Source organism: Cloeon dipterum, chromosome X (genome assembly GCF_949628265.1).
Source record: "Cloeon dipterum chromosome X, ieCloDipt1.1, whole genome shotgun sequence".
Classification (NCBI taxonomy): Eukaryota; Metazoa; Arthropoda; class Insecta; order Ephemeroptera; family Baetidae; genus Cloeon; species Cloeon dipterum.
Window position 1 is genome coordinate 22,161,974 of NC_088790.1, and position 12,742 is coordinate 22,174,715.

The 12,742-nt window shown below is 40.3% G+C and overlaps 1 protein-coding gene and 1 long non-coding RNA gene across 3 annotated transcripts in view; one reads left to right on the forward strand and one right to left on the reverse strand.

Moving 5' to 3' along the window:
- The window catches only part of LOC135945657 (zinc finger protein ZFP2-like), a 26,701-nt gene continuing 13,959 nt past the window's right edge, over positions 1 to 12,742 (forward strand). Inside the window, exons 1-2 of one of the 2 annotated variants that reach the window (XM_065493480.1) lie at positions 1 to 68; positions 120 to 503. In XM_065493480.1, the coding sequence (XP_065349552.1) occupies positions 39 to 68; positions 120 to 503 (414 nt within the window). In that variant the 5' untranslated portion in view covers positions 1 to 38. The remainder of the gene's footprint in view (positions 69 to 119; positions 504 to 12,742) is intronic. The other variant, XM_065493481.1, reaches the window with a different exon arrangement.
- Positions 8,883 to 11,625, reverse strand: LOC135946509 (uncharacterized). The gene is made up of 3 exons (XR_010575521.1): positions 11,111 to 11,625; positions 10,607 to 10,760; positions 8,883 to 9,974 (listed from the first exon to the last, which is right to left on the reverse strand). It is a non-coding gene; the product is annotated as an uncharacterized LOC135946509 (long non-coding RNA).

Genomic DNA, 12,742 nt, shown 5'->3' on the forward strand with positions numbered 1-12,742 from the left:
CCATGGCGAACGAATGTTGAGAAATATACATTCAAGTGATGGAAGTGTCTCTTCAGCCGCAAGAAGAGGTAAATAATACAAGGTAAAAATCGCTCTTTGACTTCAAGTGTTGTCCTCAGATAAACGTGGAGCAGGAGGTGGAGCCGCTGTTGTCGGCGGAGCAGTTTGAGCTGGACTCGTCTAATTGTAAGGAGGAAGTACTGGACGAGAAGGGCTGGACCGACCTGAGCTTCCTGTGTCGCATCTGCGCACAGGAGACGGCCGACGGCGTGCAAATATTCGACCCCGAGGGCCTGGATCTGCATCTGCCGGAGATTATCGCCTTGTGCCTGCCGATAAAGGTGTACAAGGAGGACGCCCTGCCGCAGGTAGCGTGCCGGCCGTGCCTCGCCGCTGTTGAGCAGGCCCACACATTGCGCAACACGGCCCAGCAGGCAGACAGCAACCTCAGGCGGATCCTCGGACTGCACGCCAAGAAAGCCGACGACCCGCTGACTCAAGTAGTACGCACACATTACACTTAGGTCCTTTAGGTGTTGGAGTCGTAATTTTTCTGCTGGAGAAGTTCAAATTCTGGGTTTTGGTTGTTTCACACTCAAGCTCCGAGCTGCTAGAAGAAATTAAACGATCAAACAAAGGTGTACCAGGGGCTGGACCAAACCATTGAGAAAATTAAACGGGTGCAGGTGGGAAAATCGCCATTTAAATTTGCAGGGTTTGAAATGGAACCTGTTTACTGCAGAAAATCCCTGATTCGGCTTAAAATTTGATATTAAATTTAACAGTTTCTTTATTTCAGATGCGCAGGAGGTCTGTCTGAAATAGGCTTATCACCTCATGTGTGTAATCTAACTCTCATAAATTCTTGAGGGATACACGCCAATCTCACGCCCAATCAATTTTTGTGGCAGTTCAACAAAATGATAGACTGGACAATAATTCTTCTTGACACAACTAGAAGGGCGAAATTTGGTTCTTATAAGGGCTAAAAGTGATCAAACTGCTTTGACAGGCGAGCTGAACGACTGCAAGAAATTGGTCTGCGAGCTGTGCCGGCAGAATTTTAACAAGGCGGTGGTGCCGCACGTTATCACGATAGGTGCCGCCTAGTGAGGTGCCGCCTGACGAGGACGAGTAGCTAATGCATGAGGAGGAAGACTACAAAGACGTGCTGCCAACAACTAAGTCCCAACAAAAGCCTAAGTGAGCTTCCATTTTTTTCTTGACTCTTTGAGTTTGTCTGGTTATTTCCACAGCCGGTTGAAATATGTCAGGTTTGCTCCTGATGGTCAAGTCATCACAAATTTAACTAATTTTACACTTGAACTTTTACCCTGACCGGTGCAGCTTGCTCGCCGTCTGTTTGTTCCCACAGCAGGAGGCTTAATTTCGAGGATAATTTGCCCTACAGCGTGTGGGGAGAGCGCCAGTGGTGCCAGTAGTTTCTAATGAAAGCGAAAAAGCGTCAGGAAGACACAACAAATCGGCTCCTGGGAAACGTGAAATATTAGTTCCAGCTCGCTTTTGTCAGTTGTGGCACTTAAGGTTATAGGGTTGGCGTGAAAGCATTTTTTGTAGCCTGCAGAAGGAAAAATACACAAGACTAAGGCTTTCATTTTTTTTTATTATAATTTAAGTTATAAACAAGAGAAAGGACTTAGTATTACAAAAATCAAGTAAGTCTTGTTTATAAGTACCCTTGACCCATTACTTCCCTACTTTTCATTTGATCCTTAATTCTACTCTCTAGACTCTTTTGCACTTCTTGATCTTGGATAAGGAAAAGAAATTGAATTGGCGCGCTACCGTCGTTTGACGGCGTAACGAGGTCCAAATGCTCAAACTGTAGCAAGTAGTCAATGATTCTGCTTTCGCAGTTAATGAACGCCATCAGAATTGCACTAGTCCCACTATCGTCCCTCACATTAATGTCGGCTCCAAACTCTTTTACAAGTAAATTCACGATTTCGAGGTTTCCCTTTTTAATCGCAATGATCAAGGCTGAGCTCGCCGCTACAGTTTGATCTTCGTGGCTCATCAGACTGAGAAGCAACCTGACCAATTCTTCTCTGTTTCTCTCTATCGCCACCCCGAGTGGGGAACGAAAGTTCACGTTGCATTTACTGACCACTGCTCCCCGTTCAAATAAGTCCATCACGAGGTCAACGTTTCCTTCATCTACAGCGTCACAAAGTTCTTCATCAAGGTCGCGTTGCTGTTGGTCAGGCGGATAACTCTCAAGGATGGTGTCCAAATCTCTCTCGCCACCCCTGGCAGACTGTTAGAGCAGTATATTTAATTGAAAGAACAAATGAAAATTATTTAGACAAAATGTTCATAACATTTTAAACGTTTTGTTAATTCTAAAAAAATGATATTTTTTAATGTTTATAAAAAGTCAACTTGCCACATCTGAAGTGGTGCCATTGCGTGAGCAGGAAATGTTTGCGTTGTTTTCCAAAAGAAATTTGACGACCTCTGTGTGATCCCCTTCTTCTGCAAGCATCAATGGTGTTCTTTTCCTTGAGTCTTTAACATCGATATCTACGCCTTCGATCCCAAGCAGAAATTTGACAGCGTTAAGCTTTCCTTTTTTAGCTGCGTAATGAAGTGGAGTCATTTTATTTATCTCGTCCCGCAGGTTGGGATTCGCATTGTTTGTCAAAAGAACGTTCATGAGTATTACATCATCGTTCTTGGCAGCTATGTGCATAGCACCTCCGCCTGAAAATTGCATATGGTCGACATCCGCGCCTTTCTCTATCAAGTAGGTAATGCATGGCAGGTAAGGATTCGGCTTTATTAGTGTAAAAGCCGGAGTTATCCCTACTGGCCGATGGAAGAAAGGGGCTTCCCTGTTGTTTTCATATTCAGAGAAGGAAGGATGTAGCTGGTTCTTATTTTTCTCCCAAAACTCTTGGCATCTTTTAGCTAGAACCACAATCGGATATCTCGATCCCATATTCATAACTTTCATTGAAAGTCCTTTCTCCAAGAAAACCTCTACAACTTTCTGCATTCTTTCTCCATGATCTCCATGAGCGAGGCCGATCCAAAATGCGTGTCTTTTGACATCTATTGAATAATCAAGATCTAACAAGTGAGCCAGACACTTGAGAGTCTCAGGAAATGAATGCCTAGCAGCTCTGGTCAAAGCAGTCATTCGACCAAGACGCTGCCCATCCGGAAGTTGCATGGGTTCACTTTTTGCATGAATATCTGCTCCGTACCTCTCCAATAGCTTCAGCACTTCCAAACACCCCATTGTTGCAGCTCTAATGTATGGGGTTTCTTTGAATTTATCTTTTGGATTAACTTCAAAATTATGGTCCAGCAAATACTTGCAGCAGTCTTGGCTGTTGCTTGATGCTGCATCGTGCAACGGAGCACTCTTGAGATATGTGTCCTCTTGCTGCAGGTTTGCCCCCTTTTTATGAAGCAGAATTAAAACATCAAGCTGGTTAGTAGAGCAAGCTGCGTGTACTGCAGTTTTTCCGTCATTATCTTCCTGGACATCGACCTCTCCAGTGGCATCAATTAGTTCTTCCACTAGAACAACATGACCCTTTTTTGCCGCATGATATATTGGTGGGTAGCCTTTGCTGTCCTTCAGCACATCCAAGTTATCGCCCATCAAAAAACGGACCATGTCTCGGCGGTGACCTTCTGGTGCTGCAAATTTCAATGCTCTTTTTCGTAGATGGATTTTCTTGTTTTCGCTGTTGCTTGCTTCTATAAAAACTTTAACGCAGTCCAGGTGACCTCTCTTGGCGGCAATCTCGAGTGGAATGTTCCTAAAATCATTTTCTCCGTCGGACAACTCGGGAAGCGCGGCAATAATTCTTTTTGTTATTTTTGATAGACCTTTTTTGGCTGTCAAATGCAAAATATTGCCTCCACCTTCAATCTTACATTCAGGTGGTTTTAGGAGATCTAATTTTGCGCCTTTGTCCAACAAGTGCAGTGCCAAATCTTCGCTTGAAAAGCACGCAGCGTACAGCGGGTAGTAGCTGTATGTATTGTTTTGATAATGATATTGGAACGGAGTATTCACCAGCTTGGTAATGTCTTCGAAATTGGATTTAAAACTGGCCTCAAACAAAAGTTGGAACAGTCTGGAATGCCCTTCTTTGCAGATAAACGCCATGAGGTCAGTTTCTTTTGACTTCAGTGTGCGTGGATCGCAGGCATTGTGTAAATGTGAAACCCTCACCTTCTCGTCTCTTGAGTTTCCCTCAAAATAATTATCGATGAAAGATCGCACTTGGTAAAACTGGTTCTTCAATAGAAACTCGCTCAGGTTTATACTTTCAATGTCCTCCAGGAAATCTTCGCGCTTTGGTATCCTCATGACGTTGTGACCGGCCTTTGAAAGAAAAAGCAAGCTCACCAAGAACTCTGCGAATGTTTGGTGAACGAATATAATCGACTTGAGCTCCTTTTTATCAAAAGACACAACTGCTATTCCAAGTTCATTAATGCGATCCTTATTTGTTATCCGGAGATCATCTGCAGAGGGCAGGTTATCTGGGAAGAAGTAGTTCATGGCCACTTTGGTCAAAAGCTCTAACTTTTCTTGTAAGACTTCTGCAAAATTTGGTGCGTTCTCGTCTGTGCCGCTGAACTTGAGCATAGCAGACCGCACCTTGTTGACCACGAAGTGATAGTACAGCGAGTGTAGGCCACCTTCCATGCTACTGAGACGATCAGCAGTTTCTGCCATCATTTTCAGATGAAGAGGAGTTGCTGCGAACTCTTTGTTGATTCTTTTCAGTAGATCTTCACATTCCTCCCGGTTTTTGTACAGGAGGGTTCTGAGAAGATGTATTTGCTCTTCCTTGTTCATCGGCACCAAATCAAAAACGTTGAGCTTATTAATGCTTTCTCTTATACTTTTTTCTCTGTAAACTCTAGTTGTGATCCACAACGGAATGTCCGCAGTATTAATGTCACGCAGGTATTTTAATACCAAATTCTCGTAGGACGGACAAATCTCGTCAAATCCATCAACGAGAACGATTATTTTCTTTTGTTGAATTTTCTCAATAATATTTACATCATTGTCCTTAAGCACGTAAGTCAAAAATTGACGATACTCAGATTTTTCGCTATCTTCATTGAGTAAAAATTGGCTTGCCTTGACAAGGTAAATGCAGACTACGAGAAACTCTGGCAGCTTCTCACGCAGCTGCCTGGCCATCTCCTTCGTGGCGGCAGATTTCCCGAGTCCAGCACTTGAACTCAGAAGCCACACTCGTTCCCTCAACTTATTAATTGGATCTGAGCATTTTGCCGTTTCTATAATCTGCTCAACAATTTCTTCAAAAGAAAATGGCTTCGCGTAGTTTTCCATTTTGAACGATGGTTTGATATACGCGTTCGAGCATGGTGGAAAATCCAGCAGTCGTGACAAAGTACTCGACACCTGGGGAAACACACGGTTCCCAACAGCGCAGCGGCGGATGATGTTCACGATAGCTTCCTGCAAACTCAGGCCTTTCTTTAATTTCGGGTCTCTTAATCCACGTGCTAGAACTTTGACAAGATTTTCCTCCGTGTCATCACCGGGACTCCCCACTCGCCCAGGAAAACGAAAATCTCGCCGTGATTATTTCCATGGACAATAAAATCTTCGGCTGACTGTAAATTATTGCTATTAATATAAATGATTCCAATAAAAATATGTTGTATTACCTTTCCTATGAAAAGCGTGTCCACATCATTGCCTTGGTCAATAAAAAAGAACAATTTTGGTTTTCCAGCTAGGTCTGTTGACTTGGTGCCAATGAATGAACAAGTTATGTTGTTGACTAAAACCTTTTCCTTGTCTGACACTTTCAAATATAATTCATGGTCCTTATCTTCTCTCAATTTGGCCAAAACGCAGACTGCTAAACTGCCATCTTCAATTAAGCCACAATCCGCAGCCATGGAAACTAATTTTTATTTGTTCAAAATAAACGAAAGAAATATATATTTTGCTCTCACCTTTCTTGACGACCTGTGCAAGCTGCACAATACTGTACACCTCAGTTTCAAAGTCCAAATATTGAAAGCTCTTTTGGAACTCCGTAGCCTGTACTGAATGTAGTTGATCATGGAATATCAACGCTCGGCCCCTCCTGAAAAGTATCCTTTTTTCCGACCGCCATGTGTAGTAGTCCTTTCTGTCCGCTGTAACTAATTGGGAGGAATCTGAAACACATTTTCCGTCTTTTTTCTCAACAACTGGACACCTATAGAAATAGATTTTTCAATAGAAAAATACTACTAGCTATTATTTTTTATTTTTACCCATAAATAGTGAATTTCTTGTGTTTGAAATATTGAATTTGTGGTGTCTGAGCATAGATGCCGTCCTGTGTAGACCTGTCACAGATTCGTCGTTGCACTCTATTTAGAAATATTATCAGATCCGTATCGTTCCTCATGGAAGTCAGCTCATTGCCGAATTCAGTGACCAACCACGTTCCCTTTTCATCAGTATTGGCATAGTTGGCTAATATAAAATTGAAAATTAAAATAAACACCTTAGGACACCAATAAAACTCACTTTCTACAGTGGAATAAAATATGACAAAATTTTCGCTGTTTGGTTTTGCAGTTATCCAAATTGGTTTTGGACCATCGACACAGTCATCTGTCGGGATTTCCGGTTGGGCCTCCAACTGATGCAATCGTGCCCCAACCCTCAAATCATGCAATGTTTTTGTTGTAAGTCGGATTTCATCATTTTGACCCCGACACGGCTGCAAGAAATGCTATGACATATTTTTTTCTTTTAATCCAAATCTTACTCCAAAAACTAATATTTTGAGGCAGTTGCTCAGCTTCGGCATGTTCTTCTCGTGGAGGCCATTCCACACGTCAGAAGTAAAGTAGTGTTCATATTTCGACTCCTCAACACTCGAGTCTGGCGATAAGTGGTCGGTGTAAATCGTTCCATCGCTCGTGCCATGGGATAATACAAACAGGACGAAAGCTTCAGGTGCTTGTGCTGTATATCAAAAGTTAAAAAGCGATTCGATAAAATAGAATTTAGCTATGCCTTTTTCGTCCGCTCCGAATATTTCGTACAACTTGTTCTCCTGGCTGAGGACACCCAATATCTCGTCTCTAGATTGCGAGGCCATCTCTCTAAACTCACAATTTCTCCTTGAGAACTCTTCTCTGAGGATTTTAACATCTTCTTTGTTGCTGGTTCGGCTGTCGTCGCCGAAATCGCTAAAATCATTGTGCACCACCAGCGTCCACACCCTGCAATCCAATTTGTTAGTTACACACACAAAGTGTTAGTTTGTGTTAATGAAATCCCTGTGCATACCTTGCCGGACCAGCGGAGCCGTCAAACACCCCTAATGCGCACTTTATTTTCTGCATTTCCCGGCCTATTACGGGATGCAATATTTTGTCTTAGACTACAAGAATAGTCAGTTAGGTAACTTTTTGTGAGTAATATCCCTGAAATTTTTACCTTTTGCTGTCTATCCGAATGCTTACATTTGACGTCAAGGAAAACGGAAGTAAAAACTCTTTAAAAAGCTATTTTTGTGTTATTCAGTAAACCAACAACCGAGACAAAAACTCTCCGATGGTGACTTTAGGCCGTTTGTGTCACCATTTGGGAGGAGATTTCGCTAGAGAGAGCTTATATCTGATGAATGAGATAAGCTCTGGAAATATCAACGCTCGGGCCTCCCCTGAAAAGTATGGAAAAATTACAGTTTCAGCTGGTTTACACATCTCGCCAGTTTTTATGAGAAAAAAGATTTGTGGCAATAACTGTATTTCGTAGCGAAAGGTGTTATTTTTCCATACCATTATTTCCGACCGCAATCAGTAGAAATCCGAGAAATCCTTTCTGTCCACTGTAGCTCTAAAGTTGAACGGGGTCTGAAACACACTTTCCGTCTTTTTTCTCGACGACTGCCACGAATATAGAAATAGATTTTTCGATCGAACACTATAAATAAACTAGTATTATCTGATAAGCTTTCTATATTTTGCAAACGCGCCGAGCGCGAGAATAAAAAACTGACTCAACAAAGCGACCCGATTGTGCGAGTGGAGGAACGCAGCGTGTCTCAGCAGTAACAGGCACGAATCACTCTTACTGCATCTGGAACTGTGCTCAATTTAAAAAAAAGCTGTTTAATAAACTTTATTATGATTATCTTGATGAATATTGGCCCTGTGCCCCAGTAAGTGAACGTGTTTGAATAAAAATATATTGTATTATTAGGAATATTGTGTGTGTTTCATTTTTGAGTGTCAGTGAAAAGGTCCCTGATTCCTCCGCGTGGCTACTGTGCACCATAAAATGGCAAAATTTTGTGAAGGACGCGGACGACTACTATTGCAACGTCGGTGGAGAGGAGCCCAGCCCTCTACATGGTGTTATTTCACGGACACCACCAGCACGATGACCTAATGGAAAACTATGTGTGAGGCTTATTGCTTGCTGTCCGAGCTGGAGCACCCCAACATCGTGAAGCTGCTGGGCGTGTGTACCGTTGGCCGGCCCATGTGCTTCAATGTATTTGTAATAACCGTAATAACGCAATTTATACGTATTTTAGTAATGCCTCTCTCTAATACAAAATTGTCCTCTTTTGTAAATTGTAATTACTGAGATGATCTGCATAAAAAAGTAGCACAGGGAATGGAAATAGAAAAGCCGACAGTTAACTATCTTAACAAGTTAATCATAACCCTACGAGAAAAATCACGTGTCTACCACGTGAAAAACTCGTGGTTTTTGCCACGAGTTCACGTGTTTCGAAACACGTGTCTACCACGAGTTAGACACGTGTGAAGTCTCGTGTGAAATCACGTGTTTTTGGAACGAGTCACGTGTTGACACGGGTTTGGAACGAGTTGAAACTAGGCTTTAATTTTGCATTAAATATATTTATTTTCAGCATATTAAGACCATTATACATATGCAATTACAATTATTATTCGCAAACATTTGTTCTACTGCTCGCGGCTAGCTCGTCGAAGGGCTCGGTTCGCACTTGAGAGGGGATTCCGACCTGGCTCTTGCACTCGCACCCTTGCAGGGAGGGTGGTGGTTGTGATTTTGGTCTTCTAAGGGAGAGTTTGACCTCAATTTTGATTCCCCACTCGCGGAATTAACATTAAAGGGTGAATTTTCACGAGAGTATTAAGGGTAATTTTCAATTAGGCGGTATTTTGACTTTTACCTAGATCAAAATCCCTCATAAACAACCGAAACCACAACCACCACCATCCCTGCGAGGGTGAGAGCGCGAGAGCCAGGTCTGAACCCACTCTCGAACACGAACCGAGCTCTTCGACGAGCTAGCCGCGAGCAGCGAGGCAGTCGGCACAATATCCTTTAAGTAATGAAATAAACATGCAGACCTATGCAAATGAACAATCCTTAAAAAACTATTTAAATACGATGTTATCTTAACCATACTTAAGATTTCTTACTTAAAAAAAAAAACGATCAAAAATATATTAATTTGATGACTGAAGATGGAAATAAATTCATAATTAAAACATTAAATTAAAATACAAGTACGAAAATAAATGTTTTCATAAACTCAAAATGGTTGGCATGTTAATAAATATAAAATTTAAACAGCTTCTGCTGCTCACGGCTGGCTCTTCGTCGGGCTCAGTTCGTACTCGAGAGGGGTTCCATTCTGGCTCTCTCACGCTCTCACCCTCACAGGGAGAATGGTGGTTGTGGTTTAGGTCATCTAATGGAAGGGGAGAGTTTGACCTTACAACCATGACCACAACCACCACCCTCCCTGCGAGGGGGAGAGCGCGAGGTTGAACCCCCTTTCGAGTGCGAACCGAGCCTTCCGACGAGCAGCAGAAACAGTCGGCACAATATCGAAGACGATTCAGTAGAATAAAAAAATTGTCTCACGTGGCTCCGTATTCTTCTTCTTCTTCATTTGCTTCTACTTCTTCCTCCTCTTCATCTTGGGCCCACTCTAAAACAGACCAAAAATTCAGTTGCCAATTATCTATTATTGAGTTTATACTAAAAAAAATTAATTGGTTTGTAAATTTAAGTCTAATATAACAAATTAGACTATTCATTAAAATGTATATTGGTGTTAGGATTTTCATAAATTTGTGCTGTTTGTTAAAGAGTATTTTAATTTAAAGAAATTTAATTTTGTGCACAAATTTTAATTTTCAAGGTTTAATTGACTGTATTTTGCGTATTAATCATCAAAATAATAGTATCCTTAAATAACCATTAATTACTGTTGAATCTATCAATATTAAGATTTAAATTCTTAAGAATTCCAGACATGCTACGTTCATGTAAGAATTAAAAAAACGGGTTTTCAACAATGACAGGACTTATGTATATGTAGTAATCTTACATTCCTTTGTTCCTTACACAGGAAATGAAATTATATAAGATATTAAAATTACTAAAGGAAGTTGCGAATATAATTATGTATGCTGTCGCAAATGTAAATGCAAACAATATTATACATTACTGGATTTACAGGGATGTAAATGTGGCAATGAAAAAAGTTGAAGTTCATAGACACATGATATTATATAACACTGATATGAACACGTTAGACATTATGCAAATATTACCTACCAGAAATATCGAACCATTTTATCCCAGGGTTTCCCTCCAAAAGAGATCCGTCCCTCACGATCAGCGCAGGAGCCTCAATGGGGTTCCTTTCACATGGAAGATGCTGGGGTGGCGGGGCCATTTCGATGGAAGTTGCCGTTTCACAATTAGCAATCTGAAACACAGAATTTTAAACATTTTAACTAAGCAAAACAGCAAAAATAGATAGTTGCCAAAGTGCATGTTGTTTTTATCGTTTAAAAAGTATAAAATTCAGGTAATGATACACGTCTTGGTGCCGTAAAAATTGCGCATAGCTCAACAAATACCTTTATTTTCAGTGTCGAATTAGTTTTTACCCTTTATTCATGCGACAAAGAAAATCGCGTTTGGTTGTTGAGCTATGCAATTTTTACGGCACCATAAGACGCGATGCCATTTACATTTCGTGAATAACAAGCTCATTTTATGTACATGCAGATATAGAAATAATAAAACTATGATGATTTTAACACATTTACATACCTGCAAAACGATGCATCGTCGAGTTCACACCAAAATGCAGGAGATTGTGGTTGATTGACGGGTCTAAACACACAGCCGCGAGACGCGTAAATCCAGAAGGGTTTCCGCGGGTCGTGCAGTCACTTACAGCGGTGTTAATTAGCGGATTGCGTACGTAATTATGAGTAAAGAACTGGCCGTGAATGCGCGCGTATGTCACACTGTCGTAAGCTATTTAGCTATTCTCTTTCTGCCGTTTGACCGTTGGCTTTGGCTGCTTACGCGTTGTTTCCGATCCTGCCTGATCCCGCATGCTTGTGCTTCACCAGCTCCCGCCCCCACTTTCGCTTTTTCTCTCTTGCCGTTGCCGCTTACGCTGCAAGCAGCAACACCAGCCGCTCCTGCCCCTCCTGTCCCTCCTTGCTCTTCCCAGCTGGGATCTTTGTTGCGCGCGAGGATGAAATTGAAAAGCTGGTGAAAAACCAGCCGCGCATAGCGCAAGCAATAGAGTTGCTGCGGTGCCGTGCACTTGAAATTCCGCTTCCGCAAGCGAATTTTTTTATTTCACATCAATGAAATATAATTAAATTTAATTAATTAAAATTTAGTTAATAAAAATTTAAATAATGTATCGAAGAAATCTAATAGGAGCTAATTAAAATAAAAAACTTAATAAATATCAAATTATTAAATTTTAATTTTAATTTGAGTAAAATATTATGAATTATTTCTAGTAAATCATCATTTTACTTAAAATGTTGTAAAATATTATGATTTGTTTGAAGAAATAAAAAGGAATTGAAATTAAAATTTATTAAATTTAAAAATTAATTCCTAGAAAAATTTTCTATGGTTAAAGTGGGAACATACAGAACTTTATTATATCATATATGTAGCGTAATAGCTAATTTAAGTGCAGGTTTTTTCTTTTAAAATTATTTTGAGGGCAAATTATTCAACCGAACTACTCGTGTAACGGTACTCGTGTTAAACACGTGTTAATCTCGTGGTCTCCAACACGAGTTAAATTGACCACGTATTTTCTACGAATTTTGAAAATTTGTGCCCATTCTTGAAATAAAATGGGCAAATTTTTATAAATTATAAGTAAATATTAAATTTAGCTAGTCGTGTATTTTAACTCGAGTTGAACACGTGATCTCTGACACGTGTTCATCACGTGATCTCTGACACGTGTTTAAAAACACGTGTTTTCACACGTGTTCAACTCGAGTTAAAATACACGTGTAGCTAAATTTAATTATTTACCCTTAAAATCATTAAATTAAGGAACAAAACTGCAAATTACACACTTTAAAAGCAATTGAAGCAATAAACAAGTAATTTAATTTTTAACTCGTATCCGGAAACACGTATCTATCACGGGATTATCACGTGATCCAGAAATATTAAAATCACGAAATAAATCGAAATTTCCAGTCAATATTGACTAAGGGAGCCTCAAAAAACCCGGGAAAAATAACAAAAAAAATATTTGAGGGGGTCACCAAAAACTCGTGTCAACACGTGATTTTTCTCGTAGGGAACTTGAGAGCTGAATATTTTAACACGAATTTTGTTTTAAATTTTAGAATTATTTTTTAATTTATTTATTTATTCAGATTAATTAATTATTTCATTTTATGTATTAGA